This window comes from Oncorhynchus keta, chromosome 6 (genome assembly GCF_023373465.1).
Source record: "Oncorhynchus keta strain PuntledgeMale-10-30-2019 chromosome 6, Oket_V2, whole genome shotgun sequence".
Lineage (NCBI taxonomy): Eukaryota > Metazoa > Chordata > Actinopteri > Salmoniformes > Salmonidae > Oncorhynchus > Oncorhynchus keta.
Window position 1 is genome coordinate 2,698,745 of NC_068426.1, and position 13,562 is coordinate 2,712,306.

The following is a 13,562-nucleotide window of genomic DNA, read 5'->3' on the forward strand; positions in this document are numbered from 1 at the left end:
CACGTTGAATTATTTGGAAGTTATATATATAAAATTGAGAATTAATTAAATAGTGATCCATTCTGACTAGTATATATTTAATTAAATAGTGATCCATTCTGACTAGTATATATTTAATTAAATAGTGATCCATTCTGACTACTAGATATTTAATTAAATAGTGATCCATTCTGATATATACTAGATATTTAATTAAATAGTGATCCATTCAGATATACTAGATATTTAATTAAATAGTGATCCATTCTGACTACTAGATATTTAATTAAATACTGATCCATTCTGACTACTAGATATTTAATTAAATACTGATCCATTCTGACTAGTATATATTTAATTAAATACTGATCCATTCTATCATGACTACTAGATATTTAATTAAATACTGATCCATTCTTGACTACTAGATATTTAATTAAAATCAAAATCTGAAAAATTGGGGCGTGCAAAATGATCCATTCTGACTACTAGATATTTAATTAAATACTGATCCATTCTGACTACTAGATATTTAATTAAATACTGATCCATCTGAAGAACTACTAGATATTTAATTAAATACTTTGATCAAAAGATTTCCCAAGCTTTAAACTACTAGATATTTAATTAAATACTGATCCATTCTGACTACTAGATATTTAATTAAATACTGATCCATTCTGATGAACTGCTAGATATTTAATTAAATCCTGATCCATTCTGACTACTAGATATTTAATTAAATACTGATCCATTTCTGACTACTAGATATTTAATTAAATACGGATCCATTCTGGGACTACTAGATATTTAATTAAATACTGATCCATTCTGACTACTAGATATTTAATTAAATACTGATCCATCCTGACTACTAGATATTTAATTAAATACTGATCCATTCTGACTACTAGATATTTAATTAAATACTGATCCATTCTGGTTAAAATTGATGGGAAGATGGATGGAGCTACAGGACCATTCTGACTACTAGATATTTAATTAAATAGTGATCCATTCTGACTACTAGATATCTAATTAAATAGTGATCCATTCTGACTACTAGATATTTAATTAAATACTGATCCATTCTGACTACTAGATATTTAATTAAATACTGATCCATTCTGACTACTAGATATTTAATTAAATACTGATCCATTCTGATTTGTTAAAACTAGATATTTAATTAAATACTGATCCATTCTGACTACTAGATATTTAATTAAATACTGATCCATTCTTTACTACTAGATATTTAATTAAATAGTGATCCATTCTGACTACTAGATATTTAATTAAATACATGATCCATTCTGACTACTAGATATTTAATTAAATATATATTGATCCATTCTGACTATATATATATAATATAGCAAATATATTATGATCACTAGATATTTAATTAAATATGATCATTCTGACTACTAGATATTTAATTAAATACTGATCCATCCTGACTACTAGATATTTAATTAAATACTGATCCATCCTGACTACTATATATTTAATTAAATACTGATCCATTCTGACTACTATATATTTAATTAAATACTGATCCATTCTGACTACTATATATTTAATTAAATATCCATTCTGTGATCCCATCCTGACTACTAGATATTTAATTAAATACTGATCCATCCTGACTACTAGATATTTAATTAAATACTGATCCATTCTGACTACTAGATATTTAATTAAATACTGATCCATCCTGACTACTAGATATTTAATTAAATACTGATCCATCCTGACTACTAGATATTTAATTAAATACTGATCCATTCTGACTACTAGATATTTAATTAAATACTGATCCATTCTGACTACTAGATATCTAATTAAATACTGATCCATTCTGACTACTAGATATTTAATTAAATACTGATCCATTCTGACTACTAGATATTTAATTAAATACTGATCCATTCTAACTACTAGATATTTAATTAAATACTGATCCATTCCTGACTACTAGATATTTAATTAAATACGATCCATTCTGACTAGTATATATTTAATTAAATACTGATCCATTCTGACTACTAGATATTTAATTAAATACTGATCCATCCTGACTACTAGATATTTAATTAAATACTGATCCATTCTGACTACTAGATATTTAATTAAATACTGATCCATTCTGACTAGTAGATATTTAATTAAATACTGATCCATTCTGACTACTAGATATTTAATTAAATACTGATCCATTCTGACTACTAGATATTTAATTAAATACTGATCCATTCTGACTACTAGATATTTAATTAAATACTGATCCATTCTGACTACTAGATATTTAATTAAATACTGATCCATTCTGACTACTAGATATTTAATTAAATACTGATCCATTCTGACTACTAGATATTTAATTAAATACTGATCCATTCTGACTAGTATATATTTAATTAAATACTGATCCATTCTGACTATTTAAATAAATAGTGATCCATTCTGACTACTATATATTTAATTAAATACTGATCCATTCTGACTACTAGATATTTAATTAAATACTGATCCATTCTGACTACTAGATATTTAATTAAATACTGATCCATTCTGACTACTAGATATTTAATTAAATAGTGATCCATTCTGACTACTAGATATTTAATTAAATCCTGATCCATTCTGACTACTAGATATTTAATTAAATACTGATCCATTCTGACTACTAGATATTTAATTAAATAGTGATCCATTCTAACTACTAGATATTTAATTAAATACTGATCCATTCTGACTACTAGATATTTAATTAAATCCTGATCCATTCTGACTACTACGTTTGTGGTCACACAGGACTACATGCTGACACAGGCCAGCAGGCCACAGGAAGCTCGCGCCCTCATTCACACGGATGAAAACTGCGGTGTCAACAAGCCTGTCAAATGGAGACGCTGAGTTGCTGACCAAGGTCTATGGGACTGACCAGAATGGAGAACAGAGAGTCACCATGTTCTCTATTTAACAGTGCTAATAGTCTCTAAAAAGAGACGGAATTCTGATGATCGTATTTGCCGTCCATTTCTGGTTTTCCAATGTTGACCTGGCTCGGTTCTAGGTGTCCTGGCTCGGTTCTAGGTGACCTGGCTCGGTTCTAGGTGACCTGGCTCGGTTCTAGGTGACCTGGCTCGGTTCTAGGTGACGCTGAGCTTTCAGTTTAACAGTAGACTACCATCCGGTTCATAGACATTAAAACCAGGTTTAACTCCATCAGGCAGGATGAAAAAGACTACAACGACCACGATGCTTTCCTAGTTACGGCCACGTTTACCATGATCCTTAGCAAAAGAAATGTTGTGTGCCATTCAAGCCCTTTCAGAAATATGGCAAAGCTTGAAATAGTCCCGGGAGTTTTTCCCCCTGAAGACTTACTGTTAAGGTGGAGAGTGTGTGGAGCACAGCTTCCCAGAGAGGAGGCAGCACCACAGGGTCCGTGTCGTCTATAGACAGTAGAACAGCAGGACAGACTCTGGCAGCCTCAATCTGCACCAGACCTGGTGTGTGTTCACACAGAGAAGACACCACCTCGAAGAAAGCACCACGCACCTGGAGAGAGAGACCAGAGGACACGTCGAGGAGGTTAGCACCTGGAGAGAGAGACCAGGGGACACGTCGAGGAGGTTAGCACCTGGAGAGAGAGACCAGAGGACACGCCGAGGAGGTTAGCACCTGGAGAGAGACCAGAGGACACGCCGAGGAGGTTAGCACCTGGAGAGAGAGACCAGAGGACACGCCGAGGAGGTTAGCACCTGGAGAGAGACCAGAGGACACGCCGAGGAGGTTAGCACCTGGAGAGAGAGACCAGAGGACACGCCGAGGAGGTTAGCACCTGGAGAGAGAGACCAGAGGACACGTCGAGGAGGTTAGCACCTGGAGAGAGAGAGAGACCAGAGGACACGTCGAGGAGGTTAGCACCTGGAGAGAGAGACCAGAGGACACGTCGAGGAGGTTAGCACCTGGAGAGAGAGACCAGAGGACACGCCGAGGAGGTTAGCACCTGGAGAGAGAGACCAGAGGACACGTCGAGGAGGTTAGCACCTGGAGAGAGAGACCAGAGGACACGTCGAGGAGGTTAGCACCTGGAGAGAGAGACCAGAGGAGCACCTGGAGAGAGAGACCAGAGGAGGTTAGCACCTGGAGAGAGACCAGAGGACACGTTAGCACCTGGAGAGAGACCAGGTTAGCACCTGGAGAGAGAGACCAGAGGACACGCCGAGGAGGTTAGCACCTGGAGAGAGAGACCAGAGGACACGCCGAGGAGGTTAGCACCTGGAGAGAGAGACCAGAGGACACGTCGAGGAGGTTAGCACCTGGAGAGAGAGACCAGAACATGTCGAGGAGGTTAGCACCTGGAGAGAGAGACCAGAGGACACGCCGAGGAGGTTAGCACCTGGAGAGAGAGACCAGAGGACACGCCGAGGAGGTTAGCACCTGGAGAGAGAGACCAGAGGACATACCGAGGAGGTTAGCACCTGGAGAGAGAGAGAGACCAGAGGACACGTCAAGGAGGTTAGCACCTGGAGAGAGAGAGAGACCAGAGTTAGCACCTGGAGAGAGACCAGAGGACACGTCGAGGAGGTTAGCACCTGGAGAGAGAGACCAGAGGTTAGCACCTGGACGAGGACACGAGGAGGTTAGCACCTGGAGAGAGAGACCAGAGGACACGTCGAGGAGGTTAGCACCTGGAGAGAGAGACCAGAGGACACGCCGAGGAGGTTAGCACCTGGAGAGAGAGACCAGAGGACACGTCGAGGAGGTTAGCACCTGGAGAGAGAGACCAGAGGACACGTCGAGGAGGTTAGCACCTGGAGAGAGAGACCAGAGGACACGTCGAGGAGGTTAGCACCTGGAGAGAGAGACCAGAGGACACGCCGAGGAGGTTAGCACCTGGAGAGAGAGACCAGAGGACACGTCGAGGAGGTTAGCACCTGGAGAGAGAGAGAGACCAGAGGACACGTCGAGGAGGTTAGCACCTGGAGAGAGAGAGAGACCAGAGGACACGCCGAGGAGGTTAGCACCTGGAGAGAGACCAGAGGACACGTCGAGGAGGTTAGCACCTGGAGAGAGAGACCAGAGGACACGCCGAGGAGGTTAGCACCTGGAGAGAGAGAGAGACCAGAGGACACGTCGAGGAGGTTAGTGGGTTGTGTGTGTGGTGTGTGTGTGTGTGTGTGTGTGTGTGTGTGTGTGTGTGTGTGTGTGTGTGTGTGTGTGTGTGTGTGTGTGTGTGTGTCTGTGTGTGTACCCCCATCTCCGTACCTGTGGCGTCTTGTGTCTGCTGTACTTCCAGAATTTGGCCTGGTTGAGGAGGTGTGTCAGTCTGTCCTGCAGGTTGTGTGTGTCTGTCTGGGGTAAGGAGGACAGCAGTCTCTTCACCCCAAGTAGAGAGCTGGTAAGCAGGCGGAGGAACTTCGCCTCCCTCTCCTCCTCTGGAACACTCCTCATAACACATCATCAACAGGTCATTCATCAGTCTCTACCTCTGCTGCTGGCCAAACACATCATCAACAGGTGAATTCACCAGCCTCAACCTCTGCTGCTGGCCTAACACATCATCAACAGGTTAATGAATCAGTCTCTACCTCTGCTGCTGGCCAAACACATCATCAACAGGTTAATGAATCAGTCTACCTCTGCTGCTGGCCTAACACATCATCTTCAGGTTAATGAATCAGTCTCTACCTCTGCTGCTGGCCAAACACATCATCAACAGGTTAATGAATCAGTCTCTACCTCTGCTGCTGGCCAAACACATCATCAACAGGTTAATGAATCAGTCTCTACCTCTGCTGCTGGCCTAACATAACATCAACAGGTTAATGAATCAGTCTCTACCTCTGCTGCTGGCCAAACACATCATCAACAGGTTAATGAATCAGTCTCTACCTCTGCTGCTGGCCAAACACATCATCAACAGGTTAATGAATCAGTCTCTACCTCTGCTGCTGGCCTAACATATCATCTTCAGGTTAATGAATCAGTCTCTACCTCTGCTGCTGGCCAAACATAACATCAACAGGTTAAACCAGTTATGCATTGCTGGGCCAAACACATCATCAACAGATCAATAGGGGCAGTCTTTTAATTTTTGGATAAAAACATCATCAACAGGTTAAAGATATTTTGTCACGAAAAGATGCTCTAACATATAATTGACAGCTTTGGAAAGAAAACACTCTGCGTTTCCAAAACTGCAAAGATATCATCTGTGAGGTGCCATGAATCAGAACTGATGTTACAGGCCAAACCCAGATAAAAATCAACCAGGAAGTGAATCATTTTTTGAAACCTGCTCATGCCAACACATCATCTTATATGGCTGTGAATGAGCTACAATGAGCTTACACCTCTGCTGTATTCCCCAAGGTGTCATCAGCAGGTGAATTCTTTTAGGCATTTCTACATTGAAGAATGGCCGTAAACACATCATCAAGCATGTGGTCACATGGTGTCTCTACCTCTTGCTGTAAAATACTGAGGTAGCCATTTTGCTGGCCAAACACATCATCTTCAGGTTATGAGAAACCAACTGCCTCTGCTACGGATATATTATCAAATATAATGTTAAAAACACCTCTGCTGATGGATCACATCAAACAACGTTAATGCCGTGTTTCTGCTCGATATTATGGAGAATCAAACTTTGAAAAACATTTGGCAGGTTAATTGAATCATTTTCCGGTGCTGCTTTCCTCAGCATCAAGCATGATGAAGAAACAGGAGCTACCTTGCTGCTGCCTAACAAAAATAATATTTTTGAAAAAGGAACATTTGCTATCTAACTGGGAGTCTCCTGAGTGAAAGCATCTGAAGTTCTTCAAAGGTAAATTATTTAATTTGGTTGCTTTTCTTATTTTCGTGAAAATGTTGTCTGCTGCCAGCAGAGCTAGCATAGCATTATGCCATGTGCTTGTCTAGCGTTGGCTGTAATGCTTATTTTGAAAATCTGAGATGACAGTGTTGTTAACAAAAGGCTAAGCTTGTGTTTGAATATATTTATTTCATTTCATTTGCGATTTTCATGAATAGGAAAAGTTTTTATGTCCGCTGCGTCATGCAAATTCGCTTGAGGCTATGATTAAGTTCCCGGACTGCTCGTCGCAAGAGGTCAATGAATCAGTCTCTACCTCTGCTGCTGGCCTATCAGCCCCGAGCCAGGTTTATTTAGCCAGCACTACAGATCACAGCTTCTATGGCATTATGGGTATGACTTCATTCTTCCTTATAGTCAAGGACCCAGCTTACTATGGGTGCTAAACAGCAGTCATATGTTATATGACAATAGATGAACTACTCACTGTGGGTCACTTAGGGTGTCTGCCGTCTCCTTCAGCAGGTTGTCTTGAAGTACCTGAAGTTCAACATCACAATCATCATCATCATCACTATCACTATCACTATCACTATCACCATCATCATCATCATCATCATCATCATCTCTATCACAATCACCATCATCACTATCACCATCATCACTATCACAATCACCATCATCATCATCACAATCACAATCACAATCATCATCGTCACAATCATCATCAACGTCACTATCACAATCACCATCATCATCTCTATCACAATCACCATCATCATCTCTATCACAATCACCATCGTCACTATCACCATCATCATCATCACTATCACCACCATCACCATCATCATCATCATTACTATCACCATCATCATCGTCTCTATCACAATCATCATCGTCTCTATCACAATCATCATCGTCTCTATCACAATCATCATCGTCTCTATCACAATCATCATCGTCTCTATCACAATCATCATCGTCTCTATCACAATCATCATCGTCTCTATCACCATCATCATCGTCACCATCATCACCATCACTATCAACATCAACATCAACATCACCATCATCACTATCACAATCATCATCATCATCATCATCGTCTATCACAATCATCATCGTCTCTATCACAATCATCATCGTCTCTATCAATCACAATCACCATCGTCTCTATCACAATCACCATCGTCTCTATCACAATCACCATCGTCTCTATCACAATCACCATCGTCTCTATCACAATCACCATCGTCTCTATCACAATCACCATCGTCTCTATCACAATCACCATCGTCTCTATCACAATCATCATCGTCTCTATCACAATCATCATCGTCTCTATCACAATCACCATCGTCTCTATCACAATCACCATCGTCTCTATCACAATCACCATCGTCTCTATCACAATCATCATCGTCTATCACAATCATCATCGTCTCTATCACAATCATCATCGTCTCTATCACAATCATCATCGTCTCTATCACAATCATCATCGTCTCTATCACAATCATCTCTATCACATCATCATCATCGTCTCTATCACAATCATCTCTATCACATCATCATCATCGTCTCTATCACAATCATCATCATCATCGTCTCTATCACAATCACCATCGTCTCTATCACAATCATCGTCTCTATCACATCATCATCATCGTCTCTATCACATCATCATCATCGTCTCTATCACAATCACCATCATCATCGTCTCTATCACAATCACCATTGTCTCTATCACAATCACCATCATCGTCTCTATCACAATCATCATCATCATCGTCTAGCATTTCGCTACACTCGCATTAACATCTGCAACCATGTGTATGTGACAAATAAAATTTGATTTGATTTATCACAATCGTCTATCACAATCACCATCGTCTCTATCACAATCACCATCGTCTCTATCACAATCACCATCGTCTCTATCACAATCACCATCGTCTCTATCACAATCATCGTCACAATCGTCATCATCACTCAGGTTAAAGACCTCTTCATCATTTTGATAATCATCTCCCTCAACACCATCCCACCTAACCCAACACCCCCTCAATTTACTATAATATAGACTACTGACAGTGAAGACCTCTCTCTATAGTATAATATAGACTACTCACAGTGAAAACCTCTATACTATAATATAGACTACTGACAGTGAAGACCTCTCTCTATAGTATAATATAGACTACTGACAGTGAAGACCTCTATACTATAATATAGACTACTGACAGTGAAGACCTCTATACTATAATATAGACTACTGACAGTGAAGACCTCTATACTATAATATAGACTACTGACAGTGAGAACCTCTATACTATAATATAGTCTACCGACAGTGAGAACCTCTATACTATAATATAGACTACTGACAGTGAAGACCTCTCTCTATACTATAATATAGACTACTGACAGTGAAGACCTCTATACTATAATATAGACTACTGACAGTGAAGACCTCTATACTATAATATAGACTACTGACAGTGAGAACCTCTATACTATAATATAGTCTACCGACAGTGAGAACCTCTATACTATAATATAGACTACTGACAGTGAAGACCTCTCTCTATAGTATAATATAGACTACTGACAGTGAAGACCTCTATACTATAATATAGTCTACTGACAGTGAGAACCTCTATACTATAATATAGACTACTGACAGTGAAGACCTCTCTCTATACTATAATATAGACTACTGACAGTGAAGACCTCTCTCTATACTATAATATAGACTACTGACAGTGAGAACCTCTATACTATAATATAGACTACTGACAGTGAAGACCTCTCTCTATACTATAATATAGACTACTGACAGTGAAGACCTCTCTCTATACTATAATATAGACTACTCACAGTGAGAACATCTATACTATAATATAGACTACTGACAGTGAAGACCTCTCTCTATAGTATAATATAGACTACTGACAGTGAAGACCTCTCTCTATAGTATAATAGACTACTGACAGTGAAAACCTCTCTCTATACTATAATATAGACTACTGACAGTGAAGACCTCTCTCTATACTATAATATAGACTACTGACAGTAAAGACCTCTATACTATAATATAGACTACTGACAGTAAAGACCTCTATACTATAATATAGACTACTGGCAGTGTAGACCTCTCTCTATAGTATAATATAGACTACTCACAGTGAGAACCTCTATATTATAATATAGACTACTGACAGTGAAGACCTCTATACTATAATATAGTCTACTGACAGTGAGAACCTCTATACTATAATATAGACTACTGACAGTGTAGACCTCTCTCTATAGTATAATATAGACTACTGCCAGTGAAGACCTCTCTATACTATAATATAGTCTACTGACAGTGAGACCACTCTCTATACTATAATATAGACTACTGCCAGTGAAGACCTCTATACTATAATATAGACTACTGACAGTGAGAACCTCTATACTATAATATAGACTACTGACAGTGTAGACCTCTCTCTATACTATAATATAGACTACTGACAGTGAAGACCTCTCTCTATACTATAATATAGACTACTGACAGTGAAGACCTCTCTCTATACTATAATATAGACTACTGACAGTGAAGACCTCTCTCTATACTATAATATAGACTACTGACAGTGAAGACCTCTCTCTATACTATAATATAGACTACTGACAGTGAAGACCTCTCTCTATACTATAATATAGACTACTGACAGTGAAGACCTCTCTCTATACTATAATATAGACTACTGACAGTGAGAACCTCTATACTATAATATAGACTACTGACAGTGAAGACCTCTCTCTATACTATAATATAGACTACTGACAGTGAAGACCTCTCTCTATACTATAATATAGACTACTGACAGTGAAGACCTCTATACTATAATATAGACTACTGACAGTGAAGACCTCTATACTATAATATAGACTACTGACAGTGAAGACCTCTCTCTATACTATAATATAGACTACTGACAGTGAAGACCTCTCTCTATAGTATAATATAGACTACTGACAGTGAGAACCTCTATACTATAATATAGACTACTGACAGTAAAGACCTCTATACTATAATATAGACTACTGACAGTAAAGACCTCTATACTATAATATAGACTACTGACAGTGAAGACCTCTATACTATAATATAGACTACTGACAGTGAAGACCTCTCTCTATACTATAATATAGACTACTGACAGTGAAGACCTCTCTCTATACTATAATATAGACTACTGACAGTGAAGACCTCTATACTATAATATAGTCTACTGACAGTGAGAACCTCTATACTATAATATAGACTACTCACAGTGAAGACCTCTCTCTATAGTATAATAGACTACTGACAGTGAAGACCTCTCTCTATAGTATAATATAGACTACTGACAGTGAAGACCTCTCTCTATAGTATAATATAGACTACTGACAGTGAAGACCTCTATACTATAATATAGACTACTGACAGTGAAGACCTCTCTCTATAGTATAATATAGACTACTGACAGTGAAGACCTCTCTCTATAGTATAATAGACTACTGACAGTGAAGACCTCTCTCTATAGTATAATATAGACTACTGACAGTGAAGACCTCTCTCTATAGTATAATATAGACTACTGACAGTAAAGACCTCTATACTGACAGTGAGAACTCTATACTATAATATAGACTACTGACAGTGTAGACCTCTCTATACTATAATATAGACTACTGACAGTGAAGACCTCTCTCTATAGTATAATATAGACTACTGACAGTGTAGACCTCTCTATAGTATAATATAGACTACTGACAGTGAAGACCTCTATAGTATAATATAGACTACTGACAGTGTAGACCTCTCTCTATACTATAATATAGACTACTGACAGTGTAGACCTCTCTCTATAGTATAATATAGACTACTGACAGTGTAGACCTCTCTCTATAGTATAATAGACTACTGACAGTGAAGACCTCTCTCTATAGTATAATATAGACTACTGACAGTGAAGACCACTCTCTATACTATAATATAGACTACTGACAGTGAAGACCTCTATACTATAATATAGTCTACTGACAGTGAGAACCTCTATACTATAATATAGACTACTGACAGTGAAGACCTCTCTCTATAGTATAATATAGACTGTTTGCTGGGGGACAGTGAAGACCTCTCTCTATAGTATAATAGACTACTCACAGTGAGAATCTCGTCCTTGCAGAAGCTAAGAGCCTCAGCCTGTTTGCTGGGGGAAGGCAGCGCTGAAGACCTCTCTCTATAGTATAATATAGACTACTCACAGTGAGAATCTCGTCCTTGCAGAAGCTAAGAGCCTCAGCCTGTTTGCTGGGGGGAAGGCAGCGCTGAAGGCCTCTCTCTATAGTGTAATAGACTACTCACAGTGAGAATCTCGTCCTTGCAGAAGCTAAGAGCCTCAGCCTGTTTGCTGGGGGAAGGCAGCGCTGAAGGCCTCTCTCTATAGTGTAATAGACTACTCACAGTGAGAATCTCGTCCTTGCAGAAGCTAAGAGCCTCAGCCTGTTTGCTGGGGGAAGGCAGCGCTGAAGGCCTCTCTCTATAGTGTAATAGACTACTCACAGTGAGAATCTCGTCCTTGCAGAAGCTAAGAGCCTCAGCCTGTTTGCTGGGGGAAGGCAGCGCTGAAGGCCTCTCTCTATAGTAAATAGACTACTCACAGTGAGAATCTCGTCCTTGCAGAAGCTAAGAGCCTCAGCCTGTTTGCTGGGGGGAAGGCAGCGCTGAAGGCCTCTCTCTATAGTGTAATAGACTACTCACAGTGAGAATCTCGTCCTTGCAGAAGCTAAGAGCCTCAGCCTGTTTGCTGGGGGGAAGGCAGCGCTGAAGGCCTCTCTCTATAGTAATAGACTACTCACAGTGAGAATCTCGTCCTTGCAGAAGCTAAGAGCCTCAGCCTGTTTGCTGGGGGAAGGCAGCGCTGAAGGCCTCTCTCTATAGTGTAATAGACTACTCACAGTGAGAATCTCGTCCTTGCAGAAGCTAAGAGCCTCAGCCTGTTTGCTGGGGGGGAAGGCAGCGCTGAAGGCCTGGCAGGCAGCAGAAGCAGCGGGAGGATAGCTGTCACACTGAGACAGCAGCCAGTGGCCCATCACACTCTTCAGGTAGGGGGCGAGACTACGCCGCACCTAGAGTTACACAGAGATCAATGGGTTATAGAGAGATCAATGGGTTACACAGAGATCAATGGGTTATAGAGAGATCAATGGGTTATAGAGAGATCAATGGGTTACACAGAGATCAATGGGTTATAGAGAGATCAATGGGTTATAGAGAGATCAATGGGTTATAGAGAGATCAATGGGTTATAGAGAGATCAATGGGTTATAGAGAGATCAATGGGTTATACAGAGATCAATGGGTTATAGAGAGATCAATGGGTTATAGAGAGATCAATGGGTTACACAGAGATCAATGGGTTATAGAGAGATCAATGGGTTATAGAGAGATCAATGGGTTATAGAGAGATCAATGGGTTACACAGAGATCAATGGGTTATAGAGAGATCAATGGGTTATAGAGAGATCAATGGGTTACACAGAGATCAATGGGTTACACAGAGATCAATGGGTTATAGAGAGATCAATGGGTTACACAGAGATCAATGGGTTATAGAGAGATCAATGGGTTATAGAGAGATCAATGGGTTATAGAGAGATCAATGGGTTATAGAGAGATCAATGGTTACACAGAGATCAATGGGTTATA

The 13,562-nt window shown here is 39.7% G+C and overlaps 1 protein-coding gene across 1 annotated transcript in view; it reads right to left on the reverse strand.

Annotated features, from left to right (window-relative positions):
- Window positions 1–13,562, reverse strand: part of ltn1 (listerin E3 ubiquitin protein ligase 1) — a 129,748-nt gene that overhangs the window by 97,920 nt on the left and 18,266 nt on the right. The window contains exons 5-8 of the mRNA XM_052521738.1: window positions 12,812–12,982; window positions 7,302–7,354; window positions 5,263–5,443; window positions 3,376–3,549 (exon numbers count right to left, since the gene is read on the reverse strand). Of these exons, the coding sequence (XP_052377698.1) occupies window positions 3,376–3,549; window positions 5,263–5,443; window positions 7,302–7,354; window positions 12,812–12,982 (579 nt within the window). The remainder of the gene's footprint in view (window positions 1–3,375; window positions 3,550–5,262; window positions 5,444–7,301; window positions 7,355–12,811; window positions 12,983–13,562) is intronic.